General features: G+C 34.1%; 1 protein-coding gene across 1 annotated transcript in view; it reads right to left on the minus strand.

Annotated features, from left to right (window-relative positions):
• The window catches only part of mbf1 (multiprotein bridging factor 1), a 56,423-nt gene that overhangs the window by 24,706 nt on the left and 4,889 nt on the right, over positions 1–26,828 (minus strand). The window contains exon 2 of the mRNA XM_090401364.1: positions 20,289–20,340. Coding sequence (XP_090257490.1) covers positions 20,289–20,340 — 52 coding nt within the window. The remainder of the gene's footprint in view (positions 1–20,288; positions 20,341–26,828) is intronic.

Genomic DNA, 26,828 nt, shown 5'->3' on the forward strand with positions numbered 1-26,828 from the left:
ATTAAAATTCATTTTTCTTTAATGTTGTGTCTGCTACTGGATATCTTCCTTCATGTTCCTTATACCCTCTTTTACCTTGCGGTGTCGAGGGTTCATTGATCATCGGACCTCACTCCGTTTACAGGATAAGGTGGTCAGCCTTATGCCCTGGTGTATCCTATGGCCTGTAGTGTTGAGTTCTCAAGGCCAGTTTGCCTGCTTTGCGGGATGAAAACCCCCAGAATAAACTGGGGAAAAAACCCTGCTGTCCACGCCCAAGACTGGCTAACTTGGCTATGGCTGAGGAAGATCCTTCAGCTCTTCACGTCACCGACGGGAATTGAACCTAGGACACTCCTTCCCCAGGCATATGGTTGCGAAGCGCATAGCCACTAGGCTAACCGTGCGGACTGCTACTGGATAATACTATATAATTAAGTTTACATTATTACTAGTTTCCTATCAATTTTCTTCAAATTATTATACAGGAACTTCCATGTAATTTGAGATACTGTGTGGAAGGTCCACAACAGAGGCCATTATTCATACAATGGTTCTCTTCTTCAAGTCATTTGTTGACACAGCACTAATGATTATCTCTAGTAAATCACTCACCACTCTCCAAGCACAAAATTAATCCCTACCTTGTTAATTATACTTTCACACTTCTTCCTTGTTTTCTGATTTCTCATGTACTTGATCACATGATACTAACAATATATCTGGATACTGGTCTTTTAGGTCCCCCTCCCTGCTCTGGTCATCAAACACTCATTCCACTTCTGCTTAAGTGACCATATTACTTGAGATTTGCCCAGCTCACATTTTTGAATTAACTTCAAGTTCCTTTCAAAATTTCCCATTTTTAATATGATGTTATCTATTTGATTGCCTATTTTTTCTCAGTACTTGCATATTCTGTTATTTCTAACTCAGCTCTCAGTTTCACAAGTTAAAACTGGTTTAAACTGATTTAACCTAGTCTTGTAAAATGCTGGTTCAGTGTTTTGGCTGGTTTCTCTTATTCCATATAAATTTAATCAAAACAGGCTCCTAACCATACCTACTTTGCATATTCTGTTAAGCATTTCCACATCTGATTTGCCTTCCTGACTGAAAACTGTGATAAGTAGCTTTTACTAATTCTATATACAGGTTCTGCACTGAGAAAGTTGCTAATTTCAATATCCATTTATATTAATAAAATTAGTTACAGTAGTTAAATTTAAATAAAGACTCCCTGAAGGACATATTGGGTTTATTTGGGAGCATAATATGATCAGCATAAAGTAAATAGACCAGTAGCTTGAATTTTGATATCACATTTAACACCAATTCCACCCACCCCCTTCATGATGTGACATGATTGCATAGTAGTAGTGAAAAGTATGCACATATTTTAGACTTTAATTTACATCAAACCATCTTCCTGTATCTCCATTTCTAATTGCTGACTTCCAGTTCAAGTGCATGCTATTTATTGTCCTGTAAGAAATCCTATTAACATTATACCACAATTGTAACATTTTGAAGAGTCTGGCACTTTATCATATTGTTTACCTACAAAACTTAAATACAGATGTTATATTCTCTTGATGTCTTCAGCATTTATATTAACTTCCCTACCGGCCAATGTGGATGAAATAGTGACACCAAATTGCACTTCTTATCCATATTATTCAATGGGTTTTAGAGCTTCATATCCAGATTTATCTGGACGTCAATAGCCGTCGTGGCCGGTTGGGGGATTAAAGATCTGTTCCTGCCAAACCCCAATTTGACTTAAACTTATTCTTTTGGTTTACCTACAATTTTTTTGTAAATTCAAGTATGCTTGCTTGTATAAATCTTACCTGAAACATTTAACATGAAAATTCATCTATAATATCTCACAATTCCCCTTTTTACAGGTAGATAGTATGAGAGCTCTGTTCCAATTACATCGAGCACAACCTTCTAAATTATGCAGTACAGCCGCCATAAAACTTTTAAACATGGATCAAGGGAATAGCTACATGATGATACTGTTGGATTTTGCAAACTGCAACAAATGGGGATGGAGGCAAAACTGGTGATATAGCTTAAAAAAAAGGGGAGCTGATGGACAGATACCAAAAAAGTTATGGAGAAGCAGAATTCAGGAAAACAAAGATCAGTAATGGTGTGCTGCAAGGTTATGTGCAGCACACCACTGCTGTTTAATTTGTACATAAATGATACAAAAATAATCGGAAGGGAGATATTCAATTGTTTGCTGATAATGCAAAGTTGGGAGGGGGGGGGGATAATAGTTAATCATGATAATGTAGAGAGCTTGCAGGAGGTTGACAGCATGGGCAAATCATAATGGATTTAATTTAATGTGGAAAAGTGTACAGTTATGCATTTTGGGATATAAAGATTACAAGCTGTGTACACATTGAAAGAACTGTAGGGGTAGTAATAGTAATACAGAGTTGAAGCTTAGAGGGCATATTACTAAAGTAGTCAGGATAGATCCCAGATTACTTTATAAAGCTACAGTTCTTTCACTATGTACACATTGAAAGAACTGTAGGGGTAGTAATAGTAATACGGAGTTGAAGCTTAGAGGGCATATTACTAAAGTAGTCAGGATAGATCCCAGATTACTTTATGAAGCTTTGATATTATCACATCTGGATTACCTGGATTTCTTGGGGTTATGGAGAGTATTCAGGGAGGCAAGTGACTAAGATGGTCAGTGGTCGGAAATGCTCTCTATGGGGATAGATTGAGGGTTTATTGCAAAAGCTGGCTGATAAAAAAACATGGAGAGGGGATATGACAAAAACATTTAAGTTATTTTTAAAGAATTTTATAGGATTACCAGCACTTGGCTGGGGGAGAACAAAAAGGTCATCTATGGAAGTTGGATAAGGAGTATGGTTAGCAAGGGCATATGGACTAGGTTTTCCGATTACAGAGTGGTGAATGAATGGCATGGGTTGCCTAAATCAGTTGTGAGTGCTTTGTTTCAATGAGCAGTACAATAGATATTGTGTTGATAGTTTTGAGTCTCCCACGACGAGCCTTAGGACTCTAGAGGTGCCCATGCAATAATCCACACTTGAACATTTCTGGTCTGATATCAATTCTGGCTACCTTTTCCACATTTCAGATGGCTTAATGTATTGTTCTGTACCTCTGACTGAATTTCTTGAATATTTTCTACCAATGCTTATTGCATTTAACTATTTTTCAAAGTAATTATTCCAGACTTTCTGCTTCTTTGGCCATCGCCAGTTGCCAATTCCTTTCAAAGTACTCTTTCCTTCATTACTTTTTTCAACAGCTTCTAGAATATTTTGCAATCTCTGGTAGGAATACAGAAGATATCTTAGTCTTGACTTCTGATTAGTTCCTTTTACATAAATTTCTTACATTTTCTCTTATATTTATTAAGGGTACATAATGACTTCACAACTACTCTGTTGTTATCGCCCTGATCAATAAGGCACATATGTTAACTTGAGACAACATGCAATGTCAATAGTGTAATGGTCATTGTGTTCATATTGTGTGTGGGTGCAACCATGTGTGTATATTTATGTTTTGTACCTGTTTTGTAAATATAATTTAAATCTGCAAAATACTCCTCTACAGCTGCAGTGACCTCTTGATTTGAAGAAAAACAATGACCAGCAAGGAAGAGTTTTAGTTTTGGGAAGAGATAGAAGAGGAAGCCAAATTTTCCAAGCATTCCCCAGAATTTTGGTGAATGCTTGGAAAAACACATTCACATACAGACTAAAAGAAATGAGCAGAGCAAGAGCACACAGGTGGAGGAAGTATTTTAAAAAGCTGACTTATTTGCCAAGCACTTTTGATATGCTTTTGTAAAAATTTAATTTTTATCACTTTATTCATGTTTTGTTGTATCTTCCGTTTTAAATTTTGATATTTCTTAGGACTGCACCAGTTTAAAGAAAATCTTGCTTACCTTATATTTAGTCCTCTATACTGAATCGACTGTGCTGTGTCACAAAGCTCATCTACAATACAATGTTATTTCCCTCTATCTTAATTTGCACCCTCGCCATCTTCCTGCTCTAGCCCTTTGTTCCTATCTCATGTGTAGCAGACTAAATATAGTTATCGCTGGCTATACAACTGCGGTTTATTCGATCTCTCATACTCTCCAGTCTGACAAATTAATTTGATTTACGACTGCACCAGTCAGACTGAATAACAGAGAGGGAGGAATTGAAAAATGGATCAAAGACAATATCTAGTCAAGTTTTTCTTGTCCACATAGCAAGTTGTGGCAACATCAAATTAACACACAGGTTCGTAATTTCTTCGAGACAGTGCATTGGCAATGATCAGATTAGATCATTCAGCAAAGCATTTATTCTAACTAGAAAAATTGTAATTACATACTAGACAAGTAATGAGGAATAACTGTTTCTCCCAGCATAGCTAATGTGCAATGTAGAAAATACATTGCTCAAATAAAACATATACATTTCTGCCTTCATACAACTAACACACTTAGTATTTTACAAATTTACACATATCTACAATCCAAGGACATCGATATGATGTGATTACTCACAGTTTTTCCCTTATGAACAGTCCTTTACTATGAACAAAGTTACCATCGGAACATCTCTTATCTTTGCCTTGATCTGGATACTTCTTTCTTTAACCTGGACGTTTCAGTACTCTATATACTGTTGCGGTTGTCATGGCCTGAGTAGCATACGATATCCTTCCTTCCTTCCTTTCTTTCTCGGCTGGCGGCTGCCTGTTGTTTACACTAGTAGGTAACTGGAGAGATTATGATTTCACCTTCAATGTTTATCCACTGGACCCCGGTCAGTTGTGCTTGAGATCAGAGGGAGTGCAGCCTGCTATACTGCGAGATACATTGCCGGATGTGCCTTGGGAACTGCCCAGAGAACTTCAGGGAGAAGGACCATTGACAATACTCTAACGATAAAACACGAGTGTACCCTCAGGGTCAAGAGGTATGAGCTACAAAACTTCCAGCGAAGAACTCCTAATCACCTCCTCTCTCCTCTTCTTTTTCTCATTCTCAGCCACTTAAAAATCCTCCTCATTCATTCATTGTTTCGACTCCGAAGTGTCTGCGATCACCCTCCAGCACGATGATGTCGCTCATGTTCTCTTATGCCGAAAGTCTTTGTTTTAGGTGCCTCAATGTTCGCAAGTTGTTGCAAACCAATCGATGTGTGCATAAGAATACAATTTGGTCAGCCAAATCCCAAATTGCCAGTCCATCCTCGTTCGTTCAGTATCCAGGTAGATACCTAACAGGGTGCACCACGAAAAGGTGAGGATTGGACATTAGATCAGAAGCCCTGGTCAGTTCTCCATTCCTTTAAAAGCTATGTGGAGATCTCTCAGTTATACAGCTTTGGTCCTTATGCACTCTGAGACTGGTTTCATTTATAAACACATGTCCATAATTGTGATGAGCCTTAGATGATACGTCAGATCTAAAGAGCAGTCCAGCACTGTGAAATAAAAACTCTTCTTCCAAGAAATTCTGCACAGCACATCATCTGGAAAAATTCATGTTCATATTGTTTCCTTAACTCCAAAGCTATGATGATTCTTCAGCACTGGATAACTCAGAAGGAAAATTATTGGTGAATACTATTCATTATTATGCAATGAATATTACAACTGAATTTCACTATATTATTCAGCAAAAAGACTTATATGAAAAACAGTAGATATGCTTAAGAAAGACAAATGACTGCATACAGCACAAGACAATAAATTAACCAGCTTGTAATCAACGGAACAACTGCAGCACATCCACCTAGAGTTATTACTTCACAACACATCCCAGTTATCTAACTATTCTTAACATAACTAGTCATGATAGATGAAATACCTATGGAATGGGAAGGTAAGAATGTAGATCTAACCCCCCCCCTCTCACACCAACCTCTATCACTGCTAGTTCTAACAAAATATGGAAACCTAACCTAACAGTAAAAAAAACACTAATGCTTAAAGATACTCTTTCTGTCCTCTCCTTTGGAAAGTCCTTGCTTTTGTTTGGAAGTTCACATGTATGTGGCCTTCCAAGCAACACGACTAAGGTGAAAGAAAAAGTATGGTGAATGTAACAGTAGCTCAATCTAATGAAGGGAGAGTAAACTGAGAGGAATCATGTGATTTCATATCCACCTGTCAATCATGACGAGTTTCAAGTTGATCAGTTCACTTTGTTAGTTGTAAATAATTTTTGTATACCTGTGTTTTGTATTATTGTAGCGAAAATGGAAAGCGGTGATCGGAAAGTGCATGACTGTGTGACCAGATCCATATTTTTTCTTAAACGACATAACAGGAGACATCTTGGGTGCATGGTTATGATCCCAAGATCAAGATTCAGAGTTCACAACAGAAAACACTCAGTTCATCTCAGCAGGAAAGGCATGCTAATCAAAATACAATGTCTTGTTAATCTCTTTTTCAATCTGGAGGGGACTGTGTGGGTGGAGTTCATACCTAGAGATACTACAGTCAACTGTGAATATTATAAAAGAGTACTGGAATAGCTGCACAATGTGCATCAAAAAGACTACATAAATGGGCAAATGGTTTCATGTTGCATCACAACAATGCTCTGTGCCACACATCTCTTTTTATTTGACAGTTCTCATAGGAGCAAAAAATAACTGCCCACATCTGCTTAATTAATTTAGCATCCTGTGACTTCTGGCTCTTTCTAAAGTTGAAATTGATGAAGAGAAAGTGTTTTGCAGCCATGACAATCAGTGCCGTGCCGTGGGTAGGAGGTGCCCTTGTGCAAAACTTTTTTCAGCGCCTCCATAAAATAAGTTTCCATGAAAAATTTTTATTAAATGTAGATTTATTTTATATATTTATCTGTCTTGCTTTAGCCGTCACAAAATTTTTAATAATATCTTTAATGTCTAATGAATCCATAATATTATTTTCAATTGATATAATTGATAAATCCGTTAGATGCAATCCAGACATTGTTGACCGCAAATAATTTTTTATTAGTTTCAGTTTTGAAAAACTTCTTTCCCCTGATGCTACGGATATTGGTAAGGTTAAATAAATACGCATCACAATTGCAGTATTCGGAAATGTGTCGGTTAATTTATTTTCGTATATATAATTTAAAACATCCTGAGGAGCCAACTCTTTTTTAATAAAACATTGCAAAGTTTTTAATTCCTCAAATAAAGTCATACCATCAATATCGCGATTGTCAGAATTTTGATTGTTGCTCAGTTTTAAGTGCAAATGTTTACAATGTTTCATTAAATCTTCATCGCTCCAATCTTTTAATTTGCTAATGTCTCTTATAACTTTAAAGTCCTCACTATGTTGTTTTAAGAATATGAAGTGATTGAATCTTTCCGTGACTGAAGTTATTGTCGTGTCTAAAATCACGAAGAAAAAATTAATTTTAAAATTTTGTTTAGGATTGTGCATTGTCTCATCTGATGCTTCATAACCAAACATTTTTTTTTTTTTTTTTTTTTTTTTTTGTTCTTTTGCAAAGGAAAAATAGGATCAATATTAAGATCGTTTGCTACTTCTTTTGCAGTTCTAATAATATTTTCAAAATATTGGTCAGTTTGGCGAGTATTTAATTCTTGTATAACATAATCACGATTTTCTGAAATTTTTCCTATATCAAATGCCGGATTCTGCATTATTTTGCTTGCAACATTTACGAGACTTAAAATTTCGTACCAAACATGAACAGAGCAAATAAATTTAAACGAATAAATATTTGAAATTAAATTGTCTGCCTGAACTCTAGAATCGATATCTTTAGTTTCATCTTCTGTAATATCAAAAAGAACCTGTTAATTTCCTTGATATTATTTTTAAGTGGCTTTATTGCTTCTACTCTACTTTCCCACCTAGTAGCAAAAAGTGGTTTCAAATTTAAAACACAATTTTTTTTTTTATATAGCCCAACGCTTCACAGATATTGAAAAATAATATATAATTCCTGTATTCCCAAAAAATTTAGTTTTGCAGGATATCTTAGCTGCATCATTAACTACCAAGGTTAATGAATGAGCAGCACACGGAATAAAAAAAAGCCCTTGAATTTATTTCAAGGATTTTTTTATGCAGTCCATTACGTTTGCCTTGCATATTTGAACCGTTATCATAAGCTTGGCTGCGTAAATCCGAAATATTAATATTCAATAATTTTTTATAAATTGAAATAGTCCTTGCCCATTGGTATCTTCTACAGATTGAAAACCCAAAAAATGTTCATGAATTTCTGCTATATTTGTATCTTCATTTTGATTAACAAATCTAATAAAAATAGATAATTGTTCTGTGTGGCTTATATCTGGAGTAGTATCAAGAATTAATGAATAATATTTCGCCTCTTTAACCATTTCTAAAATTTTTTGTTTTTTAGCTTCAGAAATTATATGGATGATTTCATTTTGTATTTTATCACCTAAATAATGAGCAATGTTCTTTTTTTGCAATGTTTGGATGCGATGAAAGTGTTCTGCCATTATCGAATCAAATTTAGCGACAGTTTCTACTAACTTTAAAAAATTGCCGTTATCATTTTCAAAAAGATTTTGTGAAGAACCTCTAAAAGCTATACACTGTCTTGATAAATATTGTATTATGTAGATAAACCGTTCTATAACAGATTGCCAATATTTTTTCTCAGTTTCGTATAATCTTTGTTGTGTGCAATCAATAGTGCATTTCTTAATCAACGACATTTTAAGTTCACTGTATTTTGAACAGTTTTTAATGTGTGCGGAACTTGTCTCATGTATTTTTAGTATATGACTCAAATGTTGCCAATCATTACAACCATATTCATTAGTAAGTTGGGAATTTTGACTACCAAATATTTTACAATAATAACAGAACTATATAACTTCGTAAAAGTTTTTCTCCATTTGCTAAAGTTCAATAATAATACGAATCTGAAAACTTGCAGCCAGATTCATCTTTGGGAAATTTTTTATTAACTACTTGATATGGGCAATGCTCAACTAAACAATCTCTAACTTTGGTAATTATATGATTCGGCCAAGTATCTGGATCATTAATTAAAATTTAAAGTAAAATTTGAAGTTTTGTGTTTTGCTGAATCAGAATCCAATATTTCTTCTGCTGCAACTACTGTAGACAGTCCAGTCAGGCCAATTTCATTTTTGCTGTAGCATTTGTTTCTTCATATCTTGTGTCCTCTCTTTTTCTGTAGTAGAGCTACACAGAGTACTTGCTTCGTTAGAACTTTCCGTTCTTCGTTTTTTATGTGGTCCTGAAGTTAAAAATTTATTCAGCGATCCAGCCAATTTATGTTCCAGTTGTACTTGTTGCAATTGTCTTTTCCTGTTTTGTGCACCAGATAACTTCTTTGGCTTTTTTTCCCAACATCTAGGGGTTAACACACTTGGTTAGACTTTAAATTAAGAAGAGCGTTAAAAGTTGTTCACCAAAATAAATAATAATTTCTGAAATTTTCCCTTAAACTTATCTTTAACCCCTTGACTGACTATTATTTTTAAGGTGAATGGCCCAAGATTATTTTTTTTTTATTACAGAATTTGATTTTTCAGAGGCTTTGAATAATAAATATGCTTACAATTTAGGTATTTTTTGAAAATTAACATGTAGAGATATTAGCCACTGATTGATTTCTCAGTGATACTTATTTAATATTTTTTACATTCTGGTAATTATTTAATAATTCAGAAATTTCTAGAATATTAAAATGATTTATTAAAGAAATCAGTAAAAGGACCCCAACCCCAATGTCTTCTAACCAGAACAAGAACAAATATATAAATAAATCTCTTATTGAAAATTATTTATTTTCTAGACGTCTACCCAACATAAGATAAAAATCTTTTGTTTTCAAAATAAGATAATTAACTAAAATGAAACAATTTAACTGATTTTCAAACTTGCCAAAAATATAATAGACGTACTTACTTTACGTGAATAATAATCCAAATTCACAAAAAATTTACTAAACAACAATAAATATATTTTATAAAACAAAAGGCAACTGCACAGTAACACTGTAATGCACAAAATGAAATGATGCAAAAATACACCAAAAAAAGTATCAAGAAAGGGCCATACTGCCCTTTCTTTCTAAGTTTATTACACATACTGCAAATAAACTTAGATCATCTAAAGAGTTTTATAGCTCATAAATAACCTATGTTTATTAATTTAATTCGATCCACGTCAGCCTGACACGTCGATAGTCTACCCTGCATATATATGGGATTTTTAGCAGTGGTCCCACAGCTGATTAATATGTTTATAATTTATAAACTATTATCTTTAAAATTTTATTTGTCTATCAAAAATCCAAAAATAAGTATACAATTAAAATCAAAGTCAAAAATCGTTCAAAGTCACTTAAACACAGAATACACTCAATATGTTTCACATTCAAAATTGAAATGATGCTGAAAAAAATGTAATAAGTGCATATTTGGATAGACGCTATTTCGTCTATCCAAATTCGAAGTGGAATTTAAGAAAACGAACATCGTCATATACACCTATGTTTCAGACTAAATAATTGGATAGATCAGTGTTTCTGAAACTTCAGATATCCATGTACCCCTTCTTTAATATTCATTATTACCAAGTACCTTTTCAAAATACCGTTAGCAAAATAATAATAATAAATAAAAATATATTTCATCGTAAATGTCTGTTTTATTTGAATTTAGATGTACATTTAAACAAAAAAAAAAAATTTATTTTTAATAGAACAAAATTTATAAAGATACTATACATTTTTACTTAATATAAATAATTTATCATCAATGAGACAAGTGAAATTGCCTATTTCTATATCTGCTATATTGCTCTCTTTTGTGTGTTTTTATAAATCCAGTCTTTAACCAATGATCCATACTTAAGAATTTGAAAGCTAAAAAAATTACCGTATTTACGACTATAACTCTCACTTTTTTCCCAAAATTAAAGCTAAAAAATCGTGGTGCAAGATATATGCGAGGATTTTCTGAAACTAAAGTTTTCAGGAAAAAAAACTAAAAATGGGTATGATTTACCAAGAAACTTCTATTCTCCATCAATTCTTCTGTCCTGGAGAGCAGTTTCCTTGTGTGCAATCAAAGTTATCTACCCAAATAGAGCTATCTTTTTTTCCCATTATATCAAGCAAAAATTACCAGTAATTTAAGACTTGAGATACGTAATGATCACTATATATTTCTTAGTTTTAACATGTTCATGATGGGGTAGTGTCAAGCAAAACCATATGTTGCATCTGCAATATGTGGTTTGCTCCAGTCTATACAGCAGTTTCTGTTGGATGGGGGGATGTGATTATTACAGTGGCATAGCTAGGAGGGTGCGGCTGGGGCAGTCCACCCCGGGCAGCACTTTGAACTTTTGCATTTAATTCTAAAATACATTCTCAAGAGCTCAGTTCCAAATATTGTAATACCACTGCAAATTTTCCTCACAATTGCTGTAAGTGTTGCTAGTTGTGAGAGGAGGTTTTCTAAATAAAATTGATTAAGAATTACCTACATTACTATGAAATAGACTTTGTGAATGTCATCATACCAGAAAAGCAAGAAAAATAACATTTCAGAATATTGAAATTAAAGTTTTACTTCAAAAATAAACGTAGTGTTTTAATTCATTTTCCTATACGTAGTTTTGGTTTTTTGTAGTATTTCTGGTGTGCGCTGAGAGGGGTGGAAAAAGCTGTAGCTATGCCACTGGATTATTAGTTAGTGTTTATATATTCCCCAGTTGTCTCTAATTACACTATTTGTTCAGAAATATATTACACAGTCTGCAAATGTCTGTGAACCTTATTCAGTGACATGATAAAACTAATTGTTTATCGTGTTTCTGCAGTATAGTTGCTGTTGTGGAGGGCGTATTGTTTACTGCAGGGAGCGAGTTATCCCTCCAATGTGAAAGTCGGGGGCGATAGTGATTCGCAATTTCAGTAGGAGAATTCATGCATAATATAATTTAATATATATACAGGTAACCCTCGTATAACGCGGATGTTAGGTTCCATAGAAATGCCATGTTATATAAATCGTATTATACGAGACTTAGATCACATGGAAAGAGTAGGGTTAGGTTCCGAAATTGTTTTTTTTTTAAATTATATAAACAATATTTTTTATTTAATTCAGGTAATTCATGTAAGTTAAGAAAACAAACTATGAGACAAATGTGTAGTATTAAATTATAAAAATTACAAATTGTACATAAATTTCATTGCACATAATGCATAAATGTTTTAGACACAATAAAATAAAGCACATATTTTAATCGTCAGCACTGTCTTCAGAAATAACATTTCGTAGATGTTCTTTAAGTGGCCGAAGGTCATCACCACTTGAAATCTCTTGGACATCATTTGTATAATTTTCATTGTATACTTCGGCTGGTTTAGTCATGTCATCAAGAAGTCAGTAATAAGACTTTGCTTTCCACTATGCTGCAATTTTTTTATTAAGTTCATAATATGGCACTAAACAAAAATCCAATTGTCTCGTGAATTTTCCCGTGCGCTCCATTGAGGGATCGTTATCCATAAAATAACTTCCTAGCTTTCTTGCCAAGTCCAATCCTTCTGCTAATTTCTTTTAACTGAATTCTTTAACAGAATCATCACAAATGTTGACATTATTCCTTAATCGAGTGGTTGAATAAGTGAAGTAATATTAGGCAGCAAAAAAGTTATTTTAATATTCGGATGACTTAAATTTGTTGGGTGGCGTGGTGCGTTATCTAAAATTGGTAGAATTTTAAAGTCCATATTCTTTTTCTTTGTGTAACTTTCTACATTGGGTACAAAACACTTGAAAAACCAATTTTCAAACATGCTGGCTGTAACCCATGCCTTTTTTGTTGGCTCGGCAAAAAACAGGTAGGGTGGACTTGTTGAGCCCTTTCATTGCACTAGGATTTGCGGATCAGTTAACAAACATTGGTTTTATCATGTAATCACCTGATGCATTTCTACAAAACAGTAGAGTAATTCTATCTTTGGAAACTTTATATCCAGGAGCTGAGCTTTCATTTTTCAAAATATAGGTGTGTTTTTTACTCAGCTTTTACTCTTATAGAATACAGAGACAAATGTAAGAAAGCTAAACAGTGTGTAAAACTAGCTAAACAAAAGTCATGGGAGGACTTTGGCAAGAATATAGAAAATAAATATCAAGAAGGTGGCAAAATATTCTGGAGGTTGTTGAAGAAGCTTAGGAATGGAGGAAAGAGTGCTGTAAAAGGAATTAGAGATGATAAAGGTGAAATGAAAACAGGAGAAAAAGATATCCTTGAAGTATGGAGTAATTACTTTGAAAAACTGCTAAATGAAACAAGCAGTGATGACAGCACAGTGATAAAAAACACTGACCAGGCATGCAGTCAGGAATACATATCCATACTTGAAGTAGAAAAAGCCATCAAAGGCTTGAAATGTGGAAAGGCAGCAGGAGTAGATGATATTCGACCAGAAATGCTGAAGTATGGTGGTATAAGAGTCTTACAGTGGCTGCATTGCATAGTTCAGAAAGCCTGGACAGAGGGACGAATTCCCGATGATTGGAGTAGAGCTCTCATAGTACCCATATATAAAAAGGGAAATAAAACTGAATGTGAGAATTACAGAGGTATTTCCCTACTGAGTGTTCCTGGTAAGATCTATGCAAGTATACTTGAGAAACGGTTGAGAAGAATTGTGGAAGAAAAGCTTGGTGAAGAACAAGCTGGATTCAGGCCAAACAGAGGCTGTCAGGATCAGATCTTCACTTTACGACAAATAGTCGAGAAAGCATGGGAATGTAACAAAGATCTGTATTTAAGTTTTGTCGATTTGGAAAAGGCATATGACAAGGTGCCAAGAGAGAAGCTATTCAATACGCTGCAGTTATATGGTGTCAATGGGGCATTATATCAAGCAATACTTAGTCTTTATTTGAGTTGTGAGTCAGCAGTTAGAATTGAAGGAAGTACAGGAAGATGGTCTAATGTTAAATCTGGTGTGAGACAAGGATGTACATTATCCCCTCTGTTATTCATTATCTATATGGATCACATTATGAAGGAATGTGGTATTAAACCTGATATCAAAATTGGAGATGTTAATGTCAGCTCTTTGCTTTATGCGGATGATGTTATACTTCTAAATAAATCCGCTACAAGTCTGCAAGATTCTCTGACTAAATTGAATAGCTGTTGTAATAGATATGGTATGAAGGTCAGCAATAAAAAGACAAAGACAATGAAAATAGGCAGAATCATTGAAAATGTGAACTGTGTTGTGAATGGAGAACCTGTGGAACAAGTAAAACATTTCAGCTACTTAGGCACAATTTTTACTGAAGATGGTAAACTAAATATAGAAATAGACAACAGAATCAGCAAAGCTGGTATCGTGGGAAGTCAATTGAATAAATTCATATGGAATAAGAAAGAAATTAGTCGGAACACTAAATTAGCTGTATACAAGACAGTGTTCAAACCAATTTTAACTTATGGATCTGAGAGCTGGGTCAGAAGTAAAACACTTGACCAAAGACTAGAGACCGCAAATATGAGAGTCCTGAGAAAGATTAGAGGCGTGAACAGATGGCATCAATGGCAATATCATATTAAAAATGAGGATATTAGGAAAGAACTTGACATTGTCAGCATCCAGGAATGCGTTAGCAGAGCTAATCTCAGATGGTATGGTCAGTTAAATAGAATGGGAGAGGAAAGATTAGCAAAACAAGTGTTCTCTGCCAGGTTGGCAGGAAAACGACCCAGAGGAAGACCAAGATATAGGTGGATTGATACGGTACAAAGTGCCTTAGACGATAGAAATATAAGATCTGATAATGTTGGAGTCTTGACAAGTAACAGACTGATTTGGAGGAAAATTGTAGATAGGAAGTTAGTAATGATGTAATTTTTTCATGTGTCATATCCTGTACACCCCTTGAGGGTACATGGCAGGAATTTGATGATGATGATGATGAGGTGTGTTTTGGCATTTTCCCCTAATATAACCAAGGTTCATCTGCATTGAACACCTGGTCTGCACTGTAACCACCTTCGTTAATGATTTTTAAAAGTTCTGCTGGGTATTTCCGAGCAGTTTCAACGTCTGCTGATGCTGATTTTCCCTGGATTTTAAGATTTTACAAAGAAAACCGCTTTTTAAAGTTTCCGAACTAACCCTTACTGGCACAAAATCCATATTGAGAGATTTCTTCCGAAGAATCTTGATCGAGTTCTTTTAAATGTTTATAAACTTTGAGAGCTTTTTGCTTAATAAGGTGTCCATCCAAAGGAATTTTCTTTTGAGTGCAATCTTCTATCCAAATCATGAGAGATTTCTCTATTTTTTCTAATAGAATATCACGAACACGAGCAACGCGCTTTGCACTTACCGTTGACCCAGCAATAACACTTTCTCGGATTTTATTTTCATTTTGTTTGATTGTTCTTATTGTTGATTCATTTAAACTTTGAGAGCAACGATTGCAACAACTCCTGGTTTTTCTCCAATTTTCAACCGATCCAAGATTTTAATTTTTTCTTCGAGAGAAATTAATTTCCTCTTCAATGTTGGTCTTCCCATTTTGTTGCAGTTTCAGTGGCCATTACACTAAAAATAAACTTTCACATAAAAAAAAAGCATTACATATGTATGTAACTCACCAGAAAATAAACTGCTCAGCTTGAGAATAACACACTTATGATTTTAAATGCGCTTTCCTGGCAGAAAACGAAGACAACTTTCAACAATAAACACTTTATACAGTAAACCCTAGATGACGAACCTATGGCACTCGTGCCAGAGGGGGCACGTCTGAGAATTTTGCTGGTATGTCAACGATTTACGAGTGATATTCTTTTATATGCTTATAAATTATTCGTTTTTTTTTTTTTTTTTTTAATTGTTACAATACGTACAAGCTGAATTTTGTTTTACACAAGACAGCAGCTATAAAGACATGCATATGATTGGTGCGATATTAACAAAAGATCGCGCAACCCAAAGACAAACGCAACCGACAAGTGTTGAGTTGAAATGCTAATTTTCTTCAATCGAATTCCATAACATCTGAAACTGTCATAACAACATTCACTATTAGTTTTAACACATTCACAACAGGGCGTCATTTATCGTTCCAATGGAACTTTTCATTACTGACTGGCTCAACTCACACAAACCTTTCAACCCTTGGTAGAATTTTATGGCTTCTTGGCAGACGAACTCACACATTCATTATATGGCATGTTTCAATTCTTGGTAATCTTTTATTTTAAGTTAGCCTTTGTGATCTGTCATAATGACATCGAGAATTTCAAATGCAATAAAACAAACACTTATTTCATAATTGAAAAATTGGACAATAGTTTTTAGTTAGATACTGTGTTTCGGTGCAACATATGGTTTTGCTCAGGTTTATACAGCATAGTTTCTGTGAGAGGGGACATGTGATTTATTAGTTAGCGCCGTTTTTATTCCATCTGTCTCTAATTGCACTATTTGTTGAGAATGACACAGACTGCAAAAGCCTCTGTACAGTGCCTTATTCAGTGATACAATAAAACTAAATTCGATACTTATAACTACTTGCATGATACGAGCAGACACAAATTTAACAAAGATAAAATTTGATTTTTAAGTCCCGTGGTGAAAAATATGAAAAAAAAAATAAACGAATAAAGGGCTACTAGAAATTATAGACCGCGTTGAACAAGGGCTACTACAATTTGTAGACCGTGTTGTATAAGTACGGCATTATACGAGGGTTACCTATATATATATATATAGACTATAAAAGTTGATGAAATTCATATCGTATGATACTTTATGGGTTGCTTCCTTAAGTATCTAATAAGTGGGGTCTAAAATGTTTAGTTTTAGTATGTATGACTAATATTTTTATTAATAAAATTAATAAGCACATATTTAACTGTCAATGGGAACTGGCGCCTTATTAGATTATTAAGAATTCATAATAATTTAATAATTTAACTGATTTAAAATTTCATTTTTATTGCATTAACTCTAATTTGTAATTGTGATATTTATATAGTATGATATAATTCAAGAATAAGAAAATTTATATATATATATATATATATATATATATATATATATTATTATTTTCCATGGTGAAATGGCACCCCTATCTTCAAGCGCCCTTGTGCTGCACACAATCTGCACAACCGCACGGCTCGGCCCTGATGACAATTGCCCTGAAAGAACTAAAGAAAGATGACTTCCAGAACTGCAATGTTGGAACAAGTGCATGACATGTCAAGGAGATTGATTTATATTTGCATTTAGGAGTACAAAGATTACAAACTCTCTTGAATAAAATTTTCTTGAATTCTAACATTCACCGTACTTTTTTGATCACACCTCATACCAGTTAACCATCTTACACTTAATGTTATTTCGACACTATCACGCACTTCACATCTATATTTCAGTCAATGTGTATACATGCTGCAGCTGATATGGTAATTAACAACCCCAATTTTTATCATGAATTCAATATTTTAAGCACTGTTGTGAGGACAAATACAAGTAGTCCCCGACTTATGTAAGAGTTACATTCTGCAAATTTCATGTAAATTGGATTTAATCAAACCCTGTTGCTAATGTGTTTACAGTACTGCATTAATAGGATTTCAAGATTTCTTTTAGTTTCATTCATAGAATTCACATACAAATTTGATTTTAATATGTAATTAATGTAAAGTAATTAAGTATGTTTTCTGTTTTCTCATAAATAGTATGAGAAAAAAAAGATTTTTTTTTTTGTAATGTTTAATTTGGTTGTTCAACCTTTGTTATGAAATTATCAAAAGATAGCTAAACATAGCTTGTTTTTTTTCCTTCAAAATCTCTCCATAACAGGCTAAGTCATTAAGTTTCTCTTAGAACTTAAGAACAGCAAGTCATTAGGATTTGCACAAATAGTAAAAATATATATTATGTAAACACTAAAAATATAGTACATCCATGTTGAAAGCGAAACTGAAGAAAGTGTATATATGCACCACGAGGGTGGTCTGCCTTACAGAAAATCACCGTTAAATAGGCAGGTTAAGTAAAATTTTTATAAATCACCATTTTCTAGCCCTTTACAATAATTTGTGAAAGTCGGGGACTGCTTGTACTACTAAAATGTTCATCATCATTGACCAGTTTTATTCTTCTCCTCAATGTACATACCTGCAGACTGCTTATTTATTAACAAGACAGAGCTTTGTGAAAAACAGCCACTCTGAAAATGGATTTTTAGCTTGCCATTGTCTTTTTACAAAACTAAATACTTCATTCTCACTATCTCCATCTCATAAAATGAAATAATATTCCAACCATATATCCCATTTCTGACAATACCATATTGCAATGCATTTCAATGAACCAAACAACCATGTGTTTGTATTTTTCCAACTTTTTTTTCCCTTTGGTTCCGTTTATATGCCTCTTCTCTGTTAACTGAATGAAAAGTATAGAGGAAAGATTGCAGGCCAAATGGTTTAGTTATACTGAGACCCGAGTTTAATAAAGAAAGATTCGGTTAAATTTTGCTTGTCCTATAGAAATAACTGAATAAGCATACATTCTATTCTTCAACTAATTTTTTCAATAAATTATAATAGTTGACACATGAACAGAAAGAATTTATTAACTCCTCTATACTTTCTTATTATAAGACTTTAAGTAAAGAAGAGAAGATCGGTTTACAACATTCAAAATACAAGTTATGCAGCATACTTACTTGCTCATGTCTATTACAGTTCAGTAAATAGGAGAATACATTATTAGAGTTCAAAAGGAAACGATAGTTAGCTTTTGAACTCTAAGATTAAGATTCTGAAGCGTGAAAGTTTCAAAGGTTTCAAGGAACATTTAAATTCACTAATGCGCACAATCTTTGATTTTTAAAGGACTGTGTTTAATATCAATAGCATGGTATGTAAGGCCAAAGTTATCAGATTCCAGGAATATGGTGTGGTCCCGATATTCTTGGATGTTAATCTTAGCAAAATAGCCTGTTTGTCTCAAGTTCATTCAACATGAATAGGAGGCTACTTGATAGACAGCAGGCAAGAAGGGGTAATTTATCCTTGGTGAATGACAGCAAAAGAAGAGTTTCCAAACTGGCTTGAAGATGATGCATAGATTATACTTACAAAGAATTCCTGTCATTTGTTCTGACATTCCTTTAAGGTAGGGTAGTCTGATTGAGGAATGATATCTATCGATCATCTGTATTGGTAGTCTAGGTGATTTTTATTTTATTTATTTAACTCTTCCAACAGAAGGGAATCAGAACAGATTGATTGAGCTCTGTGTATGACAGTTTTGATAATATTTATCTTCTCTGAAGGAAGATGGTATGAGAACAGATAGATATATCTGAAACCAAAGGAAAGTTTTCTATAAATAGAAAATTGAATACTCCTTGTGCAGAGAAGTGCAGATTAAAATATCCAGAAAGAGAAAGGAAAGACCAGATGGATTCACATTCAATAGTGAACTTGATATGGGAGTACCGGGAGTTTATTTTAGTCAGAAATTGTGACAATTCTGAGTGGAGCAAACTGAAGATAATCATCCAAGAAGTGTAGCAGGCTAAGAAAAAGTCTACTAAAGAGTTGACTTTCTAGACGTTCCATTAAATAGTCAGCCAAACTGTTTGTGTGGTGTGTGTGTGAGAGAGAGAGAGAGAGATGCCTATGGCTGTTCCCTCTAACTGCCTATACAATGAATAATCTGAGTTATTCATAACATGAGTTAATAATCTGAGTTTATTTTAGTTCATTTTAGTCAGAAATTGTGACAATTCTGAGTGGAGCAAACTGAATATAATCATCCAAGAAGTGTAGCAGACTGAGGAAAAGTCTACTAAAGAGTTGACTTTCTAGATATTCCATTAAATAGTCAGCCAAACTGTTTGTGTGTGTGTGCACGTGCACACACACACAAGCAGTTTGGTTGTTCCCTCAATCTGCCTATACAATGAATGAGTTATGTAACCTTTCATTTGAATTACCTTTAATGACACAAGCAAGTCAACACATTAGTATGCCATCTGACTGATGTTTTAAATGCTGCCAATCAACCAATCCTCTTGCTTTGATATTGTCTCTTGCCCTCATAACAAAGAAATACATTGGAGTTAATAAATTATATTTTTCTGTATAATGTGACTGCTGTTAATAATAAAATAATTTCTTTTAAATCATCCAGTTACAGTTACTAATCAAAAGTTATTATTTTTACTTACATTTTTTTGTAGTCTCAATAGCCAGTCCTTGTCTCTGAGCAGCATTAATAGCCTAAAAATAAATTGTATGATAAAAAAATTACTTTTAACCTTATAGATAATTAAAATCACAAAATGAACAGAGAACAATAAGATCCTTTCTGTGTGTATTCTACAGCTATAGATCTTGCAATGCAAGGCTATTAAAGGGCTGTCACAGTATAGCCTGTTTCCCACAAAAATAGGGCTCTGGCAAGTTATTGCCAGTGTACAAGAATACCTTCCTTAGTTTGAGGAAAGGTCATCTAGACCTTTACATAGTTACATTGCTAGTGAAACACCACAAACTTGCTTATAGGAAGCCTGAAGTAGTTTGCAGCCATGTTTAGTCACCAGAGCAAGAGATTGCCTCCCCCCCCAATCTTCTCCATAGATGCAATGTACGTGATACCCTCAAGGACAAGATAATCATAGGGTAAGGCCAAGACCCTCTCCAATTTAAAGATAGTCAGTCAGGATCATACCTGATAGTAACAGATCTAGAAGCCTTCTTTAGCTAGTGTTAAATTGTGCTGCCACCTACTATGCCAGTTCATGATCAAAGGGAGATCAAGTACAGTATGCAAAGAGAACTGTTGAGGCCATATGTTTGCAAGGCTAACTTCCTATTGCTTGACCCTTATTCTTTATTTTTCCCCTCCTCCATACAAAGAATTACAACTCAATGCAAGTTTTACTGGAAAAAAAAACTCCCACAAAAAAAAATTTATTATATAAATTTACCTACTTCAATTGCTACAGCCTAAACAGCAACAGGCATGTAGCGATTATAGTGGGTTAGTTATGAACAAAAGGCACAGGAGCATAGGTTTAACCAGAAAAGTTACTTAATTAAAAATTAAACTAAAATTACATTAAGATATTTGCATATAGAGATATGCCAAATAAACAAACCTGGAATACATGTGTGCACATGCAAGGTATAAATGTACATTAATTAAATATATAACCACATACATACAAATCAAATTAAGGTATATCCCCCCCCACACACACACAGACACAGAGAGAGAGAGAAAGAGAGAGGAAATGAGAGCGGATCAGCTGGCTAAAGAAGCAGCTATAAGTGAATGGCTAGAAACAAGTTACCAAAAAAGTACTTGAAATCTGCTCTAAAAATACTTGCAGAAGAAATGAACCTAAACTTATAGTGAAAAAAAATGCATAAATAACAAAAGTATCCTTGCAAAGTATCAGAAACAGGCTCCAGCTGAAAAAACACCATCTCTCCAGATTTACCCACACTACTAATGGGACATGGAAAATTAAGACTACCTACACAGATTCCGTATCCTGGAATCTCCATCATGCATTTGTTGTGCACACCTTCAACAGACTGTCGATCATATACTTTATGACTGTCAGCTACTGGACTCCATCCAGATTCCCCGAATACAACATGTCATCACTTCTGGAGACAAGTGGCCAGTGTCAAAACGGAGACTTATCCAAAAGTATTACTCAGAATTAATTTTGCCAATAAAACCAACTTCCAGTCGTTATAATGAAACAAATTACATATTGTGTGAATTATATATATAAAATATAAATATGACACAAAAATATAAATTGTTAATGAGTACTTGGAAGCTACGTGTATCATATGCAATGAAGCATGTACACACACTACAGCTGGAAATTGGATTATTAGTGAGAGTTCAAAGTTACTATTTCCAGAATTTATAAATTTTTAGACCATCATTCTAATTAAGATTGGGTTGATTGCAAAGAGGTTCATAACATTTTTTTTTCGAAGAGTCTCAAATTTGAAAGGACTTGTGTGAAAGTCCTTTATTACAATAATATAATACAATATTGTATTGTTCCATAGGATTCTGTGGCTAGTAGAAACTCCATGTTCCACAAAACCACACCTCAGACTGGAGAACACTAATGGAAGCCACATATTTGAACATCAGATGTTTATGTTATGACCAGTCTGGCCAAAACAGGAGAGATTGCAGGAACAAGGAAACTGAAACACTCTCAAGTGAGTCAAGAGTAGAAGTTTGTCTTTAGTGAAGGACAGGATTGGACATATCTTGTTTATTAGCCTGAAGGTTTGTCTGGAATAAATTTTTTTAAAACTTTTGAGATGCTTTCAGAAATGTCTTATGTAAAGGAATAGTAAGTCTCAGTTTCTGATAACAGGCAATTAGTAGGTCATCCTACTAAAAAATGTCCAAGATGTGCTGGGGAATATTCTCTTTTATAGATTGTAATTCATGTTTGAGCATTCAAAGAAAAACATATGATCTGTGGACAATTCTGATTTTTTTTTGAAGGACAGTTAACTTACATGAAATGGCTATTTTATATATGGCATTTCAAACATTACCTAGAAACATTACTACCTTCAAACATTACCTAGATCCAAAATAAAAACTTCATGTCCTCTGAAGAACACAATATTACAATTTCTAAAGTGTACAAGGGAAATGCACTGTTGTCATGGGTTCATCTGAATATAATTATAAGATCAGCATTCTTCTTATAGATCATTCTACTTACAAATCTATTACTAGAAATCCCACCAAATGACAAATTAAAATTAAATCAGATGCCAGAAAACACAAATTCGTTGGATGCTAACACCACCAGAAACTTAATTTTTCATGATAGAGCTCCTAGCCTATACGGACTACCAAAAATACATAAAATGGACATTCCTTTGTGGCCAATCGTCAAAATTGTTGTCTAATCTACTCTCCAATGGAACAAGAAAATTACCTGCCTACATAAAGAATACCACAGATTTCATCTCTAAAGCAAAACATTCTCTCATCCCCACCTTCACTGCTTTGACATCTTTATCAAGATTCTATTAGATACAACTATTCAATTGCTTTAAGGACTTTCCAACTGATATCTTTATATTATTTGACTTTGTTATGCACTCCAGATATTTTTCCCTGCATGGGCTCCCCCTTGTCACCACTTATACAAAATTATTGCATGGAACAGTTGGACTCTTTGCTCTTATCACCTCTTGTCGCTCCAACTTAGTCTCATTATTGACTGTGCTTGCTATTTGGCCAACACAAATGGAGAAAATTAAATTGAATTAAATGAAGTGCAGTTTCTTAGATAAAATTAAGAATCTTTTCTCTAAAATAAAATAATTTATGTGGGTAAGAGTCTTGACAGTTTAGAGTTTTCATGAAGGAAGAGCCGTTTTCTTTACATTAGAAAAGAAAACGGTTCTTCCTTCAGTGAAACTCTAAACTGTCAAGACTCTTACCCACAAAGCATGCCATCTGTTCTCTCTCTTTCTTTTGGGAAGAGTGATTATAGGATTGTTTTATGCTGCAAAGTACTGTTAGATGAAATGAATATAAAAGATTGCAAAGATGATACAGGTATTAATTCCAGAGGACAAGTTAAACTCAATTGGGGAGTATGTTCATATGAACAATTACAATCTATAAAAGACATGATTCTGAATGAATATTTTCCATCCAAATTGCAACACATCCCAGACAATTATTCTCCTATTTATAAGCTTATCAGATACAAAGAGAATTTCCATTCCATTACATAAAAGGCAGCCTTAATTTCTTAAGGCTGCCTTTTTAAGAAATAAAGAAATAATTTCATTATTTCTTAATTCATCTCACTTTTCTTTTTTTTTAAATTAATTCCAGCCAATAAACAAAGATTTGCTTGATCCCACCTTCCATGCTTGAGTCACTTGGGAATGTACCAGATTCCTTGTCCCTTTCTCGGTCAAACTGATCATGCTGCAGACATCTGATGATTAGAACATATGGATTACATCAGTTTTCTCCAATCTGAGTTATCTGGTCTTGCAGAACATGAAGTTTCTACTAGCCATGGAATTCTACAGGACAACACAATAGTTCTTCACACAAGGCTTTTCAAATTTGCGAGACTCTTCAAAAAATGTTATGAAGCTCATTGCAATCAACCCAATCTTAATCTAAAAATTTGTAAGTTCTGGGAAACAGAGACTTTGAACTCCCACCAATAATCCAATGTTTAATTGCAATATGTATCTGCTTACACAATCAGGTTTTTGGAGTGAGAGACAGAGAGAGAATCCAAATCAACAAAAAGATATGAAACAAGGTGATCCAACAGCCTTAGATTTTTTAAAAGCTACAGTTGAACACATGTTTAGAAAAATGTAACTGTACTAACAAAAAGTATCAGTATCCCACAAAAGGAATTAGACAAATTTTGACTTCTGATGGTATCTGCCATCTTCTCAGAAGACCTCACTAAATTGATGAAGTTAATAAATTAACTGAACAAAAGAAAACTAGTGGGACTTGAAATAAATTTTACAAAAAACATGACTAACAGCTCAAATTTCTATTTTCTACATAAGTGTTTTTTTTTTCAGACTGCAGGTCACGACCCATTAGCAGACCGTGAAATCATTTTAGCGAGCTGTGCCATTTTAAAAATGAAAATATCACTGCATCTCATAGATTTCTTAGCTTTTCCCTTATCCACATTTCCCTTCAAGAGTGAACTCACTTGACTGTATGTTATATCCCTTCCATGTTGAGTGGGTACATTTTTACAAAGGTTTTAAATATATAGGGCATACTAGTTTGAATGTTTTAGATTAAATTTTAACTGCTTGCAATTTCTTTAGGTTGAAGATGAATTTCAAAACAGAATAAAAGTTAGCCCTAGCATTATTGTTAGCTTTTAAATTGACCATATCCACTAATGAACACAGACTATGGTGTATTAGGTGACTCAAGTTAACACTTGATAAGGAGACTGGTTAGCAGCACAAAATTTTTCAAGCCCTGAAAATAACTATATATGGATGTTGACTTCACATCACTTGTCTTAGTATAGGTGATCAATGATGCAAAAGTCAACAGCTCTATATTTGCAAATTGTACCTATGGACAACATAATATAATAAATACTAGTAGTTGCTTATTAATTAGTGAGCTTTCATGTAATGAAGAAGTTGGCTACTGATGAACATTACAGGATGATACTGATGACTACAGGATGATAGTTTTAAGACTGACTTATCTCTCTCTCTCTTTTGGAAAGAGTGATTATAGGATTGCTTTTATGCTGCAAGGTACTGTTAGATGAATATAAAAGATTGCAAAGATGATATAGGTATCAATTCCAGAGGACAAGTTAAACTCAATTGGGAAGTATACCATCAAGAGTTGAAGAGACATGCAATGAGCAATTCCTGGTATAGTGGGAGGTGATCTGAACATACACAAGTCAAATGGAATAAGATTAAATAGGTTGGGAGTGAAATAGATATGCAACCTTATTAAGCAAGAGACCCACAAGAAGAAGATGATGTGGAAGGGATATCGTGAGAGGAGTTATGAAATATATAAAGCTCAGGCCAGAAAAGTAATGAAATGAAATGAAAAGAAAATGGAAAGAAATTGGCCATGGAAGCGAGAAGCAATCCTAAAGAATTTTATCATTATGCCAAAACCAAAAGAAAGAATGAACGTGGAAAAATAACTTTATTTTTCCACGTTCATGTATGCTACAAGAAACTGAAGAGACAAGGGATCTTGGAATATTGGTGGATAGGAATTTAAGTTCAAAGGTCACATAGCAAGTTGCAAATACTACTCAGAGATAGTATTTGCAACATTTGGGAAGTGACCCTTCCCATAATGCATAGCATTATACATGTTTGCAAGGAGATGTGCTTTGTGTTATGGGATACTAAGGCAAGTGATGTGAAGTCATACCACCTTTACCACGAGTTGCCCCAGTCCTGAAAATGCTTCAGGTGCAAACTTTGTTTGCTTACACTTGAATAAAGGATTAGACCAAGGTATATAATTTCTTGGTAACTTTAATTTATAGTATAACCAATTGGGAAAACTTTACAATTCAACAATTACTCAGAGGATAATTGCGATGTTGAAGCAAATCTTGACATGTAAAGATAAGGAAGTTATTTTGCCTCTTTATAAGGACTTGATAAGAAGCACTTGGATTATTGTGTGCAGGTTTGGTCTCCTGGGTTCCAAGGAGATAAAGAAGGTTGTGGAAAGGGCAAAGAAGAGTTACAAAGATTATATCTGAATTATGGCATTTAGATTATGAGGACAGATTGCAAGTATGTGGATTTGCCGGCTCTGGTTAACAAGAGAAAGAGGGGTGATATGATAGAGGTCTATAAACTTTTGAATGGGTGTTATAGGATATCAACTGATGAAATTTTTCTTTATATGGAAGGTGGAGAGAACACGGGAGCATCCATGGAAGTTAAGTTTGTTCACAGTCAAGAAAGGGGTAAGAGCTAGGTTTTACTCCCAGAGAGCAGTGAGTGAGTGAGTGAGTGGAATAATTTGCCCTTAAGGGTTGTGAGTGCATCTAGTATGAATGAATTTAAGGGAAGGTATGATAGCTGGTTTAGGTGATTTACAGCCTCCCTCGATGAGTCCTTGATTTCCTGGAGGTCTCAGATAATAATAATCCCTATTTCTGACATTACATTCTCAGATTTTTACAGTATTACATAAT

This window comes from Typopeltis vanoorti, chromosome 12 (assembly GCF_054136105.1).
Source record: "Typopeltis vanoorti isolate ZY-2024b chromosome 12, IOZ_Tvanoo_1.0, whole genome shotgun sequence".
NCBI classification, from domain to species: domain Eukaryota; kingdom Metazoa; phylum Arthropoda; class Arachnida; order Uropygi; family Thelyphonidae; genus Typopeltis; species Typopeltis vanoorti.